Raw genomic sequence first — 20,501 nt, 5'->3', positions numbered from 1 at the left:
TCAGCCCAATGGCATACAAAAAACAAGAGTTTTCGTCTCTATAGCATCAATCATCGCCTGGAATGAATAATGAATCCATACATAGATATGATTAATCTAAACATAAATGCAGTGGGTGGTCTACGGTATTAATCTCCCTCATTGCAGCTGCTTTCATACACTGTGGCAACATCGCATTTGAAGATCCTGTCCATGATTAATGGTAACAATGTCGCACGAACGATTCATCATGTTTCCCAGACATGTTATTTCCCTTCTTCCACAGGAAACTTGAACCATATAACAGATACCATGTACAGTGTCAAGCGAAAGTGTAAATGATATACATAGGACATGTTTGAGCAAAAAATAGATTATTTAGAAATATTTTCTGTTCATCCTATTGGTCTTTGTGAGGATCATTCATACGGTCTGAAAAGAAAGCTGTAGGTCTTTAAGCCTTTCAAGAACTCACAGAAGACAGATGTTCAATGGTGAATGGAAGCATAATTAAATATTTCATGATAAAGTTATGGAGAAAATGTACAGCTCACCCACTCTTGTACACGTATTATTCAGGAATACTACTTACAGTTAATTAAAACTGAACGAACGAACGAACGAACGAACGAACGAACGAACAAATGAAAAGACAATAATATTATTCAAAGAAATAAAAACACAACCAGATCAGGAAACAACAGGTGTCACGTTGAATTTAATTAAGGTTCGCTTCGTGGTGCATTCGTTTAAAACCAAAATTGGTCTTATACATTTCACCGTTCTTACACGTTTCTGTGTTCTCCTTTGAGGGTTATGAGTAATTCATAGCTTCAAATGTCAAACTGTTTATTTGCGTTTCCTACATAGGGAATACACTACAAGCAGGTGTCGTGCGGCCTCCATTTTCCTTTACAAAGAACGATCTAAATGGCAGACACACTTGAACAGCTAATTTTGGTCTGAGAATAGTTAACTGATGTTTCTCAGACAAAGCACTAATGGCTGGTCTATATTTTCGTAAGATGACACTGCATCAGGGACTGTATACATTATTTAAGAGTATCACGACTCGGACAGATGAATTAGTCTGTTGGAGTTTGGACACGATTTATCATTGGTTGAATCTGTGATACCTGGGACGAATATTTCTGCCGGCAGCATAATGACCAAGTATTCTCTGTAGATGACAATGGACAAAACTAGCTGCCGCGAGGTCATAAAAAATCTCCAAACGAAGGGCTAACGTCAACTACAATTCATGTGGACATGGTGGCAACTTTAGGGGATGATGGTCCTTTCTCTGCCACCGTTAAGGAGTGCGAAGCGGACTTCATGAGGGGAAGTGAGAGCCCCGAAGTTGATCCAGGATCAGGAAGACGTTAAACTGGTCGACAACTCACCACACGTCACATAGCCAATACAGTAGGCATCTCTCATTGAGGCATGAGAAAGGTTCGGGACGCTGGGTTCCAAGGTTTCTGATTCCTGATCAGTAAGGCTCCAGGTTCATCATCCCTTTGAGTATTTCCGTCGTTTCGAAGGAGTCGAAGCGGATCCAGCTGATTTTGCTGATCGATTTGTAACGATAGTCTTGTATTCACCACCATCAGACAACGCATAAACAACAGCCAAAGCAGTGGAAACACCAAACGTCTCCTCCGATGAATGCAAAGTCTGTTACATCAGCTGGCGAGGTTTCCTGGGTTTCTAAAGTAATCCTACCAGAGGACTATCTCCCGAAAGGTCAGAGGTCATTAATTGCCAAGCTTATGCTAATCTAATTAGGCAACTGCGTGGGTACACCAAGGCTAAACGTCGTGGAAATCTGACTGAGGGTGTGTTATTCCACAAGGACAGTGCAATATGCACATGTCTGATGTCACCATGGCTACAATGCAGGACGGTGGTTTGAATTCCCTGAACATCGCCCGTATTCACCAGCCAAAGTAAAAGTAGTGACATCATATTTCCACTTCGTCCCAAACCTGACGAGAGAGCTATCTTATGTAAATGATGGTGTCATTTCTGTCATGGAGAAGCTTCAACACCTCAAGGAGGAAGCCTTCCACACCAGCGGACACTCCATCATCGCTGTCAGGCGTGTGTGGACCTTAGAGGGACACAATTCGCCATTGTGTCCAAATTTTATTCTATCGGTCCTTTCTTAAAATATATGAGACCAAATCCAATTCAATAATCAACGGAAATCTCTGCTAAAAGCAGATCCCATGTACTATTCCAACTTAAAATATCAAATAGTGACGATACCAGGTGTTCGCGAAAAGATGAGCGTATCCTGCCCCACCGTTGACATCCGTCAAAAACACGTGCAAAACATCACAAAACATCACAAAACATCAATGACCCGGAAATGAAATATCTAATGTTATTCGAACAGTATATTGACGATATGTGGATGACTATTTCTCCTCCGAATTCTGTCTGTGTAGCAAACTCTGCTCTGGCGATAGATTAATTACTTTCTAGATAGATCCCTTTTAAGTACAATATATACTGAAAAGTATGATAGTATGTGTAACAGTTCGCACAACTCAGACCCCCAGTATGTGTAACAGACATTTTGAGAGACTTAAAGTAACCTCTGTACGTGATGCTGTTGGTAATAACCAACACACAATTTTTTTAAAATACCTAAGTGTAAGTAAAATGAGGAATTCTTATCAAAGTCATAATAGGTTTTCAAAGTCTTCTGAACTTTATAGAATTGCTAATTGTAGAGGGTAAGAAAAGGACCCAACCATATCTTGCCATTATATTTTGAAAACCTTTCACGAAAACCTTTCAAATAATCTTTACTAATAGTTCTCCTAAATGACAGATACAAAGACAAACTATAAATAGATCTCATCAGATAAAATTTTAAATTGAAGAAAACACAGTATCATTAATACTTAAGCAGATTTTTATCAATGCGTCTATCTTCATCAACAATGACAGGTCAAATGCGATCCCTTTTATAACCGTACTCATTAAAGCATTCCCACATGTAAAATCGGAACGATAACAATCCAAAATATCGACTCTGAGTAGTTGTCTCTGACTTGGTAAACCTGAAATAGTTACCCTGTCAGATCTGATCCAATCTAGCTAAAGATCAAAGTCAAATATAACCAATACTTCATGCTTTGCGATCAACAGCAAAAACATGTTGATAAGCAACTTTCAAATACGTTCTCCTTTATTCAAAAATATATTCTGTATAACTAAATATACCACGTATTTCCAGACTTTGAGAAAAAAACGGGTAGAAACTGTATCCGTGTCCATTATATGTATACTTCAAAATATGATAAAGATGGAAAGGTTTTAAGTCGAGTTGTGTCGAGTGAGTGAATGAATGAGGTTCAGGTATCATGACGAGTCAACTTCCATATAGGTCTTCCAACGACCAACTTGGTGCAGGCCTAAAGCCCGATCTTAGACGTTTACAACTTTCGTAAAAGCCACGAGATCGGATATGGTGTTGACATTATCAGCCATGAATAGCTATTATCATATGACGCTTGCACACCAAAAGGACACAAGTGTGTGGGTATAGTTTTTAAGCAATATACCAGCAATATCACTGCGGGGGACACCAGAAATGTTGACACATTTCAAAGTTAACCTTTCGTTTGAGAAAGTAATAAAATCGGACATGAATATCCGTACGGTGAAGCCACACACTTACGGGAAGGACATGTTGGGCTTGATGGGGTTGCTCCACGGGAAGGGCTGTTTGAAGGAGGAGAACATGAAGTACAGGCCATAGCTCATCTCTAGTCCATGAGTCAAGCTCCGGATATACGTCATCAGCAGCAGGGCGACGGCGACACCTGGTGGTGAAAATAGTAAACATGTTGTGACACTTGGGGACCAAAACTGTCGAGGCTTAGAAATTGGCACTTGGCCCATAGCCACGTGACAGAAGCTCAGTGGTAATTGTACTTTTGAACTTGTTTACATTTAAAAAATGAAATATGTTAAGAACCCCTTTAACACAGAACTTGCATTGTTTAGAAAGTCATCGTACATCTTCACATGCAAGGCAACTAGCCGTGTTTGTTATTGTCACCTAAAAGTTACGAACTTTGGACAAATACAGTGAAGAAGTATTATGGCTAATTAAAATGAAATAGAAGCAAAGACCGATTCCCTACAAAAGAAACTTCAGGGAAAACTTATCCATGAGCAATGCCATGATCAAAATTGAAATCCCTTGAATATCGTTACCCCCATTCCTGAGAAACTCAGCTGAAGACATAGAAGTGCTCATGTTAAATATTATTTAAATGCTTCACGAAAATATCTACTTATAGCCTTGTACCGTAGTTACATGTATAGGTCCAATACATGTAAATGACCACAATCTAAATTTCTTTTACATGAACTATTTGAAAACTTTCATAACAATGTCTCAGCGTTTTTCTCAAATTTTACAGACGTGTGGACGAAAACGGATATATTACATACCTCATCCTCTTATGACTGTCATATTATTCGTCATAGAAATAACAACTGGCTTACAGATGTTCGGTGGTAACAAAGATTATAATCCCTATGGAGCACACATGATACAAATTGCTTCAGCCGTGGGTACTGGATCACACTTAGTTACAGTTTAAGCAGGCACTCAAGCGCATCGTGGTGCTGGGAGATTGTGGAGAACGTGCAATCAACTGAAGAATGTGGCCATAAAAACAATCAATAATGGAGCAAGCATATAAAAATACTTCACAAAAAGTTCATATTACCCTTTTTAGAACTATAATATTCTTGTAATATGCTGCAGGTATTGAGGCATCATGGCAAATTTCCATGTAGTTAGCAAATGCATCTACGCGCGAGGTTAAGGGCACAATGTCACAGGTGAGGTGAAATGGGGTTTAACGTCGCGTTCAAGTTGTGTGTGTGTGTGTGTGTGTGTGTGTGTGTGTGTGTGTGTGTGTCCAGGATACCCCACTCAGACATTGTACACTGACTTAGAGCCGACCAGTCATAGTATTATCCTCTTTATGTCGACCAGGGGGTCGAACCGCTGTTACAAAGGGCTCACCTTTAAGAATTGGTACTAGGTGACTGAAGATCCCGAGCAAGCCTCGTTTGTAGAGAGCGCCGAGCTTGAGTTGGACATAGCAGACTGGGACACACACCAGGATCCCCAGCAGATAATAGGCAACTAGGAACAGACCTGTAATACAAGGCACAATATTAAAGGGCAAGTTCACACGGAAATGAACCAATTTTTCTTGTACTTTTTACACATTAAAAGTGTTAACAAAGAAGTGTCATAGACAAAAATATAAAAACATCATATTTAATTAACATATTTTTTGCATTAAAACGATTTATATTTTTCACATTTACCAAGTGTTCTATTTCCATAACAAAATCACCATGGCTTATGCCCCTTGCAATATGACGTCATTGGTGCCAATTGATAAACATTATGACGTCATCATGCTTTGTTAGAGCCGCTTCACGTGGTGTAGGTACAGTTTTGTGATTCTAGCGTCTCAGATGCCAGCCAGAATTGTGTTATGCTGAGTCACCACTGCGCCGGAGTGTGTCGTAGACCATGTTGTTTTACCGCAAACTGGTCCTTGATATCTTTTGCGTTGAGAATAGACAGGGACCCAGTTGAATTGGCACCAATTACGTCATAATCTAAGGGGGATAACTCAGGCCTATTTCGCTCGTAAAACGAAGGCCTCATAAAGGCATATCGTTTTAACACTATTGTGAGCTTCCTACTTTCACTGTGAAAAAAATGAGTGTCTAAAATTCTAAAATTGCGTTTTGTTTAGAAAAAGAAAGAAAGTGATTTTTGCGTGTACACTTCCCCTTTAAGTATAATCAAAATGTCAACGAAAGAGAATAACCATTCTCGAATGTCTCCCCAAGTAGATGCTATTGGGCGTAAAAGGTAAAATAGTGATGATATTTACAGGACTGGATCACTGAAAGTCAGTGATGAAACAAGGTGTTCGCGAAAACGGTACGCATGTGCCGCTCTACCCTAGGCATCTGCCACTAACATAATTTGCATTAAAAAACTAAGTTCGAGTAAGTAAGGAGGTGTGAAAACTCCGTGTAAATCTACAGAACTCTAAAGCATCCCTTAGGAGCATTTTGACGAGCAAACATTAATATTTAGGAAAGTATAACGTTTTATAGATGAGAAAACGGAGCCGAAAGACCGACAAAACGATCACTGATCACCACTGGCAGTAAAGAACATTCTCTAAGTGTTTTAGATCATCGAATTTCATAAAAAAGGTGACTAGATACATCACTCCTCAGGATCGTTCTGATATAATATTTATGTCATTATCATAAATACGTATTTTCATGTGATTTTGTTGGAACTAAAACACTTAAAAAAATTATTGGCAGTCTGACGCATGACCTCAATGGTTGTCCTCCAGCGTCTGGGTCGTATCAGAAGACAAGTCCCATGAATAATTCAGGGAAATATACCCATCTCATGTCCCCAGACTGACATGACTATCCTACACATCAAAGAAAGGCCACTGCGGCACCTTGTGTAATATCGGTGCCCATATAGTTCTGTACATTACGTTTAAAAACAACTAATTGGCGATGGTTTTATTTCAACTACCAGAATCACGTTATTACTTAATTAGTCTTTGTAGGAAAATCGTTCGTGAAATGAACATTTAGGAATGAAAATCGTCAAAATTCGCATGTCCATCCCATCAGAATTTTCATCCAGGATCCGACAAGAGAAACCCTCTAGGATTAATTGCAGCTTACAGTACTCGCAGTATTCAAATATTGAGATAAGGGATGGAAAAAAGATAGCTTGGAGCAAAAAGCCCGAAGCTGTCCGTTAAACTAAGAAATCGTGTCATTAGTTGATAGTTCCCAACGGGACGGGAGTCCTGAAGTTAGGTGACTGAGTGTCTTCAGGCGTCGATCATACCTTCTGGAGAAGTAAATCACTTGCCAGTACTCTGGGAGGATTCTTCCCAATCTATCATTTGTCTGAAAACCCGTTCTACACTTTTTCGTTCCTATCCATCAGACACCCATCTGACATTTCCACTGAATTACCTTTGACTTACAGACCCATACACCGATGTTTCGTCCCATCCATTGCTCTACCATCTTTAACATATGCTTAACCATCCATCACTTGATCATATCAACTCCATGTTTCCATCATCCACCATTCCTACTACCACGTACAGATATTACTATCCATCCATCCATCCATCCATCCATCTGTGAACACATATATCATCTACCTACACATATATTTGTTTATTAATATTTCTAATCATCCATCCATCCTCCGTATACCAATCTATCATCCACTTTCTATCATCTACCCGGCGGCACGGGTGGCCCAGTCGTCTAAGGCGCCGCGATTCGCTGTGCAGAGTTGCGTCCCTTAGGCACGCCAGAAACCTATGATTGTGGGTTCGAATCCCGGTTCGTCCCGATTATGTTTCTAGGGTTGTCAGCACCATACCCGTGCTCGTGGGTTTCACCGAAGTGGTAAACGTCTGAGACCTGCATCACTTCGGGCTTTCCTTCCATATTAAGCTGACACGCCGTGATATGACTGGAATACCGTTAAAAGCGGCGTTAAACCCAACTCACTCACTCACACTCACACATATATTTGTTTATTAATGTTTCTAATCATCCATCCATCCTCCGTATACCAATCTATCATCCACTTTCTATCATCTATCCATAATCTATCATTCGCCTTTCTATCTACCATCCCCTTTTCTATCCTGCTAAACATCCATCTAGCATATTTCTATTTACCCGCCCATCTATCATCTATCCATCCCTCTTTCTCTAAGTCTAGCCACCTTTCTATCTATCGCCCGTCTTATTTGTTTGATTGTTTGTTTAACGCCGCACTCAGCAATATTCCAGCTACATGACGGCGATCTGTGAGTAATAGAGTCTGGACCAGATAATCCAGTGATTGACAACATGAGCATCGATCCACGCAATTGGGATCGATGACGTGCATGGTCCAAGTCAGCGAGTCTAACCATCCGATCCCTCTAGTCGCCTCTTACGAGAAGCAAAGTCGCCTTTTACGTCAAGCATGGGTAGATCTTTTCTACCCCGGATCTTCACGGGCCGCTCGTCTTAATTTCTATCTATACACCCATCTCTCTATCCAACCATCTACCAGAAAACAAACTTTCTATCAATTTATCCATCATGTATCCATGACGTATTTTTGGAAAATACCGATTATGTACAATACCAATTTGACCAACAACTTTAACCCTACAATAACTCCTGATCCATGCATCTTATTGACATCTGCACTGAGGCGGCAGATCACCAATCATCGCCTCCAATGACAGGCTGGAGATGATGTGTATATAACCTCCTTCCTCAACATCTCTCCGAGGCCTCATCACTGATGTTATGACAGATCAGTGACCATCTTCTTTACCAGACCATAGACCTTTAAACACGTTACATGGGCGCCGCTGGGCATGTAGGATATGATGGCAGGAGCTGATGAAGCTTCAACTGGGCGCTCCACGGAGATCAATGTATGATCTCCGTCGTTCCAAAATACCCCTGTGGCGTTGTCTTGATACAAGCAGCACGAAGCGCCATTAGAAAATTGTAATATTGTAAGTAAAGATTAGAACGGGCCACCAATATAATGATTCAAAGAAGCCACAATTAGAACGGGCCACCAATATAATGATTCAAAGAAGCCACAAAATCAAAGTAAAAGTCTCAACTTTTGAGGTATCCCTTTTTGTCCTAAAATCCGAAATTGATTTTGAATCTAGGTATATGTCTTACATATATTCGGAAATAGTGCACATTTATATTTTCCGGTTGAAAATATCAGAGGCAGTCTGAGAGGTGGATTTAAATAATTTTGGCTATGAAGTGCCCCCTGTTAGTTTTGCTTGTTTGTTTGTTTGTTTGTTGTTTAACGTCTCACTCTGCAATATGCCAGCTATATGACGGCGGTCTGTAAATAATCGTGTCTGGACCAGACAATCCAGTGACTGACATCATGAGCATTGATCTACGCAATTGGGATTGATGACATGCATCAACCAAGTCAGCGAGCCTGACCACCCGATCCCGTTAGTCGCCTCTTAAGACAAGCATGGGTTGCTGAAGACCTATTCTAACCCGGATCCTCACGTGTACCATCGGGTAGTGATGGAATTATGTATTGAATGATCACAGTATCATTTAGTTGCCAAAGGCAGGTCATCCGTTGTTTGTGCAACTGAGAGTGTCATACACCATGTTCATGTACCTCATTAAACCAATTTTATTTCGGAAGAACGCCAGCCTGCCGTGTTGATTCTTTGGCAAACTACATAATTGAGAAACACCTTTGAAAGACCATTTAATGCAGAATCATTGTGAACGAATTACATCCATCAAGGGAACATGTCTCTGATAAACCTTAGAAGCCGCTGCATGCAACGGTAGGCTTAGCACCTTAAAATTACGAGAATCACACCACATCAACACAGCTGATATCTACAATTGTGTATGGTCTTATGGAGAATAGATGCTTTCTATTGGACTATTTGTAAGAGCTGTTGCAAGAAGGTAAAGGTCACGTCAAGTTAAAACAGCTTTCCCCAGAACCGTCTTGGACAAAATGGAATGTAATCAAGACATGATAGGAAGAGTATACATATCATTGCTGTCTCATCTTACACGAAATATTAACTTGTGTGAACTTTGTGTGATGATGGAGCATAAGAGCGTCTGTCTGAGACGGTCCTTCGGAATGGGATTGTTTGTGCCATCGCTACTCATTCCACGCTTGTCCAAAGCTTCCTTTCATATTTCCCTGATAGACAAAGTTATATCAGCTTCAGAAGATAATAAAATAGTGCCTTCAATCCGATGTTCACAGAGGGCACGAATTCAAATAATGCAGAATGCAGTTTATGATACCGACACTAATGAGAAGTTTCATGTGGGTTAGAAACTATCCATTAACATTTTACCCTCTTGAATCGCATCCTAGTGATCGGGGATAAAATACGAAACATCAAACATGACTGTATCCGTTTTAAACATGCTTTTGAGGGCATCCCACAGTAGTTGATCGGAGAAATATGGCATTCCAGTGATGACAAAACAGACACAAAACCTCCATCAACGTAAACATCGATAAACAAAGAGCTCGATCACCTCCTTCACATGTTTGTAATGCATTTACAGTGAAAATATACAATGGCAAATAACGCAATGATTAGATTACTTAGTTACTCCTCATAGATCAAAGTCTGATGCCAGATATGGTTTTAAATGAAATTAAACATATGTGGCATTTAAAGGAATAGAATGCATTTGTATGTGTTGCTGGGGGAAGTGAAGATGACAGCAGATCTAGAACAGGCATCAATTCTGTAATGGTTGCATGCGGGTGTGAAGAAAACGTTACATGGATAGTAGTAGAGGTAGCTAATGTCGAAATAATCAGCTGATTGAAAGTTTTAAAAGTGATTATGCAGTACCAATGCAAAGTTTAACAGTACCAAGTCATGTTTGTCATGCCATTCTACATTATATGATTTTAATAAACCAAATTAGCAGAATTAAATTTGTATAACGTATAATGGCATAAAGACGATATTGCGTGAAACATCAAAGAAAGGAAACTGTTGATTTCATATTAAGTGTTATTAAGTGCCGTTTTGGCGTTAGCGTTGGCGTTAACGTTCACGTTGGCGTTTACGTTGGCGTTGGCGTTGATGTTTTACACTTAAACTAAATGCTCGATGTGGTACGTTGACATTTATAAGGTCTAGTCGGTAAGATTATATAACCATACATTTAAGTTATACAATCAGCCCTTTGATTTATGAGTGGGAACGGTTCTGGAGCAAGCAAACCATCATAGTAGGAAGCTTGAATTAGTCAACCTTCGAAAATTGATTCCTATTCAAAAATCCCTTATGGCAAATTCATCAGACTAGCTAAGACGCGAAGTGACGGGTCGAACAAGTTTATCAATGTTTCCAAGATTGTACTGATTATGCCTAGGATCATCTACAGGCGCTGGAAGCCTGTTAAAGCTCGTTACGTCAGCGTCCTAGAGCGTCTTTCAGGGGATCCCTTGCCATATCGCCCCTAGCGGAATAAAATCAATCGATTTCTGTCACACAAAACAGTTGACAAATTGTTTCGTGGCGTGATTCCATAGATTTTTTCAGATTAGCGTAAATAGGAGCACAAGTGTTTTTTTCTTATCTGAAATCGAGGTTGCCATAGAAACGGGACTATATCATTCTATCGACAGGATACTGTTTTAATCAGTTGTGTTTATTTCTTTAGGGAAATGCATCTGCTGCTTGGAATATCTTAGAGGAGTAGTGGTTTGATTGACAACGGAATATTTCTCCGAGTGTAGGGATATCCGGGATGAAATAGAAAATAACTCTCTTGGGATAAAAAACATTCGGAAAAGGGTGATTCGATTTAAATTCACACGAAAAATATAAAGACCATCAGTGAGACAGTTTTGATATTCCTTCTTTTATTCTTTTCGATATTGTTTGGTTTGGGTGTGTTTATTGGCATAAAGAGCTATAGAAATGAAATTGATCGTGATGTTGGGGTAATGCATCAAGTACTTGGACTATTGAAGTGACTTATACTTAACGACTAGCCTCGTTTCGTTTTGCAGCAAAGTTTAACATGAGCAGCACGGATGAAGATTTCATGTATGGCCGCTTCAGAAGAAACGACCATCACTTTTATATAAATATTTGGTATGTTTTAAAAAATAATCTTCCTTCGAACATGTGTAAAGTAATGACACGGGCTTTTCTGCAGTTAAAATATTTGGATCATGTGCAAATTTTAAAACTAATCGATTAAACGTACATGGATCTTAAGCCAAAGAAACCTTATAGGACCGGTCTAATGGTTTTGATGGAGTTTATCGATTACATGTTGTTGTTGTAGAACTGGAAAAGGTCACGAGATCAACTACATCTGAAGTAGAAAATAAACCTCATTAGAACGGACAGTCTCCTAAAGATTGTCGGGCCATCATTACCGTGTTTGTTCAGGCTTGTATGCACCCAAACCACTTCACAAACATTCTCACAGCTCAAATAATCAAAGCAAAATCAACGTTTTCTGATCCAAGGAGAGAAAAGATGAAGCTCAAACAAAGCTATTTCCGAAACAAGTGAGGTAAAATTACTTTTCCGTGTATGTTATGGGTTTCATATCGATTTTAAGATTACAGTGGCGGGAATCTGAAGGAATCTGAAGGAAGGTGGAGGTAGTGGCAGTAATGCACGACACTGGAACAAGACTACAAACATCCATTTCAAGCAAAACAGCCAAAATAATATTGTTGTCTTTCCACTTTCTATTTGCATTGGGGAATTGAGAATAGTCTCATCAACATTTCAAACCTTATTCATATATGTATAGGGTAGGATTTGGATTAATTTCACAGTTATATCAAAGGCGCCATGTTTTGAGATGCTGATACTGTAATATCGGGTAGACAATCTTCAGATTGAAGGTTTTCATATACTGAGCAGAGACGAGGGCTACAAAGAATTAACTTAATAGGGTTATACATCCTCGGACAGAATGTTCGTGCATAACATGCGATTATTCTCCCCAAGAACGAGTGTCTTTCAAGCATAATTGATGCAAACATGATCCTTATGCACCAGTTGACAATTGAACAAGGAGCGACATTTTGCCATACAGCAGTAAACATATTTGGTATGCTCAATTTCATCAACGTGTATTGTAATGAGTTGTTTTAATGCAGCAGGACAGGGTCAAATGGCAGTTAATCGTTCAATTTGGGTTTATTTCTCGGTTGATGGCAGATTTAGCCAGGCCTTTATCATCAGCATTCAAGCGCACCACCATCAAAGAGTTCTACAGCTGCTACAGGACTACAGGACGTTCCAGCTCCACAGGGATGCAAAACTGAAACCTGGACCTTTGATTAGTGTCCTGTAAAAGAGATGGTTTGAACAATCGACACAGTTCAACCAAAAAGAAACGTGCTCTCATTTGTTGTTGGGTACAAATAGGCTCGTTGGCTTAGTTGTTTGGAAAGACTGTAAGTAAACAGCTTCAATTATACAGGAAACAGACAGCTCCATGTCCATCACCCCCTTGTTGGTCAACGGAAATTATCCAAAGGTGGCCATTAACGTTGCGTTTGAAGAGAAAGGGGATGACAGATCGTTTTAGAGTCCGACTGTGATTAATGAGACCGGAATTCACTGTAGAAGCAAACGTGGCTCTTTTGACAGTGCTAGCAAGCAAAGGTCAACCATTACAGAGAGTCTCATTTCTCCTTTTGCCGAAGGAACCCGGAAGTCCAACCCTATTCTCTATCCATAGCCGTTACCAACAGAATTGTTTTGACGAGTTAATCGTATATGTTCGATACCACAATTAGCTCAGCAACATAATGATAATGATTGATAAGGACTGTGACATTAGCCACTTCAGAACTGACACAAAACAAGCCCCTCTAAGTATGTGATAATCGATGACCAGGAATTGAACCATGATGGTCTATTTGATAAAGAACAGGGCGCTAATTAATTTTTTATATTGTTTATTTTGTCACCTATGCAACAAGACACTAATGAATATAGATTACACGCTTCCCCGAACAGGAATACACATTCGTATTAAACAATACAGGACAGCTGGGTGATGGATTAATGGTTCTACACTCTCTTCACAAGATCACAGAATATGAGAAAATATCAATGCATTTTCTCTTCTGACAAATGCTCATGTTTATACACCTTGAAATGATAAGGTACACATCAATATATGACCCTGTAATATGAACTTATGAATCAATGCAGACCCTGTTATCAAAAGTCTCTCATATGAAACTATCAGTGAGTATTCATTGACATTAATTATTTTACACCACAGGATATTAAGGATATTATACCTCGGTAGTTTTTTGAGAGTGTTCATCACAGTCAACCAGGGAAATCCAAGGGGATTATAACCACAATTAACTATCATTCACACAAGCTCTATTGAGGTATCTAATAGATATAATAAATCTTGCAGGGTGTATCAGTAATGCAATCCTTCATTAAACATTACAAAGAGAAACAAACTATCTGATGTCTAATAAAGCACTTATGTAGCGAATCACGCTTCAAACAAAAGACGTGGACCGAGACAAGAGCAAACATTGATTTTCAGCACTAACTGACTGATGTGCCCAGTTCAATGGATACGAGATACCAATATCTTTCGGTTCCTCTGCAATTGCAAACACAGATTAGCGGAAATTACTGGAGGCTCCATTACCAGAGGAGAAAGATTTAGGGCTATTACCGAGCCATGGAGTCTAAATTTGGACAGTGCATGATTCTTGAAGCTACGCTTTTATGGTCCTTGAAACTACATTGACTAGATAGGCACTGCGTCCAGAAAAGTCAGTTGGGCCAATGGAATTTAATAGAGGTAGAGGAGAAGGATGGTGTAGTAGCGAAGGATGGTTATGTGGGTATATCAATATAATTAATGAGCGCCAGCTGGATACTCAAGTATTTAGTTTTAAATTAAAAAAATGATCATGGGGTTATAGTAAGAAAAGGCCATCCCAAGGAACGGCTATGGTCAAGATAAAGTCAAAAAGGCCAAAAAAGGTTTAAAAAAAGCCAAAATGTCACAGTCAAAAAGGTCAAAGAAAATGTTAAAACAGAGATTTGATTCATATGGTAAACAGGAGTCATCAGTGAATGATGCTTCCCCGATGTGTCCCCTTGAAGAACAAATTGAACGTGTTAAGTCCAGCTTACAATGGTACTCCATTTTCCTTTGTCCCTTGTTTTGTATTGTGAATAGAATATGCAATAAAGGTTGTACTTTTGTACTATCTTGTGACATCATCAGTTGAGTGAGTGAGTGAGTATAGTTTTACGCGGCTTTTAGCAATATTCCAGCAATTTCACGGTGGGGGGACACCAAAAATGGGCTTCACACATTGTACCCATGTCGGGAATCGAAACCGGGTCTTCGGCGTGACGAGTGAACGCTTTAACCACTAGGCTACCCGACTTCCCCTCATTATCATTTGAAACATGCTAATGAGTTAATCACAGTGTTCAAACACATTAACATCACTTAGTTATTCGAAATTCCGCGTTTATCTGAAACCATATTAAGTCTTGTTCCACAAAACAGAAATACTGATATCGGGAAACAGACAAGTAAAACATGCATTGTCTAATGATGACAAAGAGCGTTGATACTTGTTAAAGATAAACGTTCTGCTGGGACAACCACCTCCCTATCATCCTTAATGGATTCAGGACCACATGTGAGTGAGTGATTGAGTGAGTTAGTTGGGTTTAAAGCTACTGTGTGGCACCGTTGGAGCAGGATATGTCACCTTTTCGCGAATAGCTGATTGCACCACTATTTGATAGTGATTCATAACATATTCTTATGATTTAATCGGAATCATACAATGCACTCTGCTTTTAGAAGATTGTGGAAATATATTTGTCACTTTAATTTAAACAGTAAGTTCAGTTAGACATGTATATCACAGCATGTCATCTTGATTTTGGAGAAAGGTCTGAAGTGGAACAGGGGTTGGACGTTTACCACTTTGGGGAAACCCAGACTGTTGGTACTGACAAGCCTAGAAACATGATCCGATCGAATGGGGTATTCATGCTTTACTCTGCACAGGGAACACACACTGACGATACTCATTCACTCTCTGTAAAATTCCCATGTCTGGTGTCCCCCGCCGTAATATTGCTGGAATATTGCTAAAAGCGGCGTAAAACCATACTCACTCACTCATTCACTCTGTAAAATTACTGCGATGACACCTGGTGAAACGGGTATATGGAAGGTGTGACAGTTATAATGGGTTAATGCAAGTGGTGCTGTATCCTTATTGCCAATACAACACTATGAACGTGACGCATTCAAATGAAATAGTGGAATACACCGAGAGCAGCACCGAAGACCTTCTGTATAGCCTGGTTTGGAAAATATACAATAGATCTCCATCTGGAACCCTTGCTGATGTGCATCGGACGTCTCTAGGGAAGAACATCACAACCTAAAGAACAATGCGAAGTCTGCAACGTTTTATGATTATCGAATGCGTTTCCATGGTTACTGGCAATTATAGATGCGGTAGACGTTACAAAACCAGAATTAGATTTACATGCAAGAGTTGTCTGAAAACACTTCAAGCCATTTTGTTGGAGATGGCAATATGAAAAAGGTACACCCACTGCGCGAAGACGTCGGAGACATTACTTGGCACTCCGTGCCTGTGTTCACGCATCCAGGACAATTAGGGCTTCAGCACGTCTAATCGTGTCAGCAAGGTTGAGAGGGTTGATACCAAATACAGCCCATCCCATGTTCTGGTATGAATGGCGCACAGAAATAGTAGGGCACTTACAGTTGGCATGGTGGGACAATTGACAGAAAAGCAATTCCATTGCATCCCCACCGTCTGGAACTTGGTGAAACATCAAGACTATTGGCTAGACAAACACTTGTGATTCTTCCAAGCTTCACCAATAATTGTAGTGGTTGTGCCATTACGGCTCCTGGGTTCTTTAGTCGTCGTGTGGGTTATATCCATTGCCGGATCGAATTGGGAATTTTATTGGCTAATTTCTGGTGTCTGAGGAAGAGGTGTGAAAGTTGACAGTTCCAGACGAACAAATAGCCAATGGTCATTTTATCACATGACCGAGAAATTGGCTGGGTTAACAACGTTTTAGGCTTTGTTAATTTAGCCGAGGGCGCCGTCTGTGACAGAAACTTAATTTATGACGGATCCAGATTTGACATAGAGTGTTTGACGGGCCTCTGACTGAGATGGCTGACTCCGATCATGCGAACTTATCACATTAGCTGACTTTGACGTAAAGTGGTATGAAAGATAACAGATATTAGACCCCGAATAAGGTTTTCTTCGACTAGACATGGATCCTTAAGAGTATATCTCCATCACTGATTGAGTAGCATCCCGCGCGTTGAATATTAATAGGTCGTTTCAACCTTCAAACTCGAGATTCCATATTACATCTTAAAAATGAATCAAGTGTACTATCGTATAGAAATAAAGTCATAGACGGCCTTTCATTTCCACGTAGTTCACAGACACTCAGATGCCATTGTATTACCATGCGTTTACTATTTTGTGAGTTATACATGAATGTTTCGTATTGGCTACAGAGGCTCCAGACAACTTCAACACATGTTTCATTTGTGCATAACACCACAGCCATACACTACCAATGGATTCAGGTCACCGTCAGTAGCAAGTCGTTGAGACTGTTGTAAACACATCCCCGTACTGTCAGCCTCACCTACTTCTCCACATCGCCATGATAAGAACCACAATTCTATTACCAGGATCTCAGCCACGTTAAAATTCATCCACTCTGATGTGCCATTTGCGTAGTCCACATGACACCCTACGTTCCATTATCTCCGATAAATGTCCAGCAACTGGACCTTTGTCCATTATTCCTGATAAGTACTTGCTTATTGAACGGAACACAAATGCCGTATTGATCCCAAGTGTGACCACCGGGGTATGAAGTCTTCGGAAAGTATGGCAATAAAGGACCTATTTACCAGAGTTCACCACTCTATATGCATTCTAACCATGCATGAAAAGAAGCTTCCAATATAACGCGTTCTCTTTCTCAATCAATATCGATACCTGTCTGTTTTTGCTTCTAAAGTGGTTCCTGTCGAGTGAGAATAGTACTTATTTGTCCTTCAGTGGTAATAATATAAATTAAGCAACTTTTGGAAAAAGCTTTGACATTTCAATTTTAGGCACAGTCTGGTTTTAGTAGAGTTGTATGGCCATCGCAAACTTTTGTACTTCTTAAAATAGATATAACGCTCCATTAACATATATATTTTCTGCCTAACATTTAAAATTAAAACAGACATGATCATTGTTCTAGGTAATGTGTCATTTTGCTGATAACAAGAAGACATTTGAAATGTATTAAACTATTCAAATAGTCCATATTGACAACAAGAGGAGAGACTAACTAAGTATAAGTGTACATGACAAAATGACGTCATAGAAAAGGTTGCGGGCAGGTATGGGTGGTAATCAATAAAATCATTTTAAGATTCACAAAACGTAACATAAAAGAAACGAAGGATGCTTTTCAATATGTTTTAGCGTACAAACAGCGCATTTTATAAAAGAAGGCAAAACTATCTTAGATACCACTGGGTCTTACGGTGCATCGTATTGTACGGGAGTATGTTATGGCTGCGGTACGATGCACTGACGTACATCAAGGACATGGCGATATAGTTGCACAGGGTGAATTGATATAGGTTACGGTATGGTTTGCTGCATAATCAAATATATATACAACGTAAACGCAAGACTCGATTATCCGTGGAAACAGATTCAATTGGGCGTAAATGGCGAAATACCGGTGAAAATTATGTGAATTGATCACTGAAAATCAGTGATTAAACTACGTGTTCGCGAAAGGGTTAAGTATATCTTGCCCTACTCACACAATTTGCTTAAAATAATAAGTGTTTATTTTGCCTGACGCCGTGATAAACAAAATATGCATTGCACAACAAACACAATGAACATCACACACAAAATATACGTAATTTCGTGTAATAAACCTATTGATTTTTCAATGATCCATTCATATAATTTTCAGCGTTAGTTTTCCTTTTAAGCCAAATGAAATGTTTCGGTGGATAATCGAGAATGGTTATTCTCTGGCGTAGACTTTATATACTCTTCAAAAAGAGAAACGCAAAAGATGATTCTCCTGTTTGCAGCCGATGGCGCTGTTGCGTTGGGCCTCCGTCAGTCGTGGCATGTTGTCGCTGTTCACTTGCTGTAAGATTGTGATGGCACGTAAATAAAAAATGTTTTCATAGCCATATTACCTCATTCTTTCCACACAAATCAGTCCCAATCCATCATAAATGTCCAATTCATTTATTGTATTAATTTTGTATAGATGTCGGCAACACTGTCAGATATTTACGATTTCACTATTTTTGGACCGCCTCCGTGGTCTGGTGGTAGAGCGTCCGCCCGGAGAGCGGAAGGTCCGGGGTTCGATCCCAGGCCGCGTCATACCAAAAGAGGTTAAAAGATGGTACTTATTGTTACCCTGTCTGGCGCTGGGCATTAAGGAGCTAACACAAGGACTGGTCTGCTCGGAGTCTGAGTGGGGCATGTTAAACTGCGGCATGGTATCTCAGTGGGCTAGCACTATAAATCGGCAGTCCGTACTAGTACAAGGAGCCGTACACACACACTAACACACACACACGCACGCACGCGCGCGCGCATGCACGTCGCTATGTAAGTGCAATAGTCTTTGACGCGACAACGCCCATTTCACCTCACCTCACTATTTTTGCGTTTCTTTTTTTGCAGGGTATATATTTACAAAGGCAAGAGAAATTGTCAGTACATCTAATCCAGACTTTTGAGTTCAACATATGATATTTTTGTTTCGTTTTGTACCGACCATAAAATACAATACATTATTCAAACTGATATGTTTGACATCTCAAAAGGCCAAAGCACCACACGCCTCGTTATGTATTATATCTCAACGATAGTCATTTTTTTTTACTCGACAGAGTATGACAAATGAACATAAAAGCCCTTATCAGAACTATCAGGAGGCGTATGTTTTTCACAATGACATGACTTTCAATATAGGTGGCTTTCAAAACTAAAATAGAAAAAAACATTTTGACTTAAGGAACAATAGACAGCAAAAAGATATTGCTTCGAGAAACATTTTCACTTTACATGAACAGAGGAGGGAAAGAAACGCTTCTTCTCAGTTGATCATATGTTTGATTTTCAACTGAAAATGTCTTAAGTTAGCGATATTATATAAAAAAAATGAACTGTATTTGTACATGGTTTTATTTTGCAAAATATAATTTCATTTCAAAAAGGTAAGAAGAATAGCTATTCGTCAACTGTTTGGACGTGGTTGATAATACAAGTATTTATACCAGTTTTACAAACGTTTCCGTATTTTTACAAGCTGACATTTCCCAATGGGCCAGAAAGGGCCCTTTGGTTATATGGTCCTCCGCCGTAGCTGTTTAATGGAGTAATAACGAAATGTATATGAGTACTGCTCCGGAAAACAATAACACCCTCATTTGAACATACGTCCAACTTGGAAACGCAAAAACAAACGAACTAAATCCTAACTAGCAACAGCGACCAGTGTGCACCTGCCTGATGTGTGTACATTCACGAACAAATATATTAAATAGTTAATGAGTTATGCGTCGAAAAGAAACATATCCTCATTACTTAAGTCGGAAGCTAAAAAAAGCAAAAACTTATCGTGAATAGCAAAAGGCGCCAGTTCAGGACCTTATATGTAAAAAAAGCGACATTGCACATCCTAAAGATCATTCGTGCTGCTCTCGTTGCCATTTCAGCAGCATAGCTCCGGAAACGGAACTTGACG

The 20,501-nt window shown here is 39.6% G+C and overlaps 1 protein-coding gene across 1 annotated transcript in view; it reads right to left on the bottom strand.

The window, feature by feature from the left end:
• LOC124149157 (sodium- and chloride-dependent transporter XTRP3-like) overlaps nucleotides 1-20,501 on the bottom strand; it is an 82,647-nt gene that overhangs the window by 34,036 nt on the left and 28,110 nt on the right. Inside the window, exons 2-3 of the mRNA XM_046520546.2 lie at nucleotides 5,039-5,173; nucleotides 3,674-3,818 (exon numbers count right to left, since the gene is read on the bottom strand). Coding sequence (XP_046376502.1) covers nucleotides 3,674-3,818; nucleotides 5,039-5,173 — 280 coding nt within the window. The remainder of the gene's footprint in view (nucleotides 1-3,673; nucleotides 3,819-5,038; nucleotides 5,174-20,501) is intronic.

This window comes from Haliotis rufescens, unplaced genomic scaffold (genome assembly GCF_023055435.1).
Source record: "Haliotis rufescens isolate VD_foot unplaced genomic scaffold, xgHalRufe1.0.p SCAF_96, whole genome shotgun sequence".
Taxonomy (NCBI): Eukaryota; Metazoa; Mollusca; class Gastropoda; order Lepetellida; family Haliotidae; genus Haliotis; species Haliotis rufescens.
The sequence above is the reverse complement of the archived record's forward strand: the minus strand, read 5'-3'. Positions and strand labels throughout refer to the sequence as shown.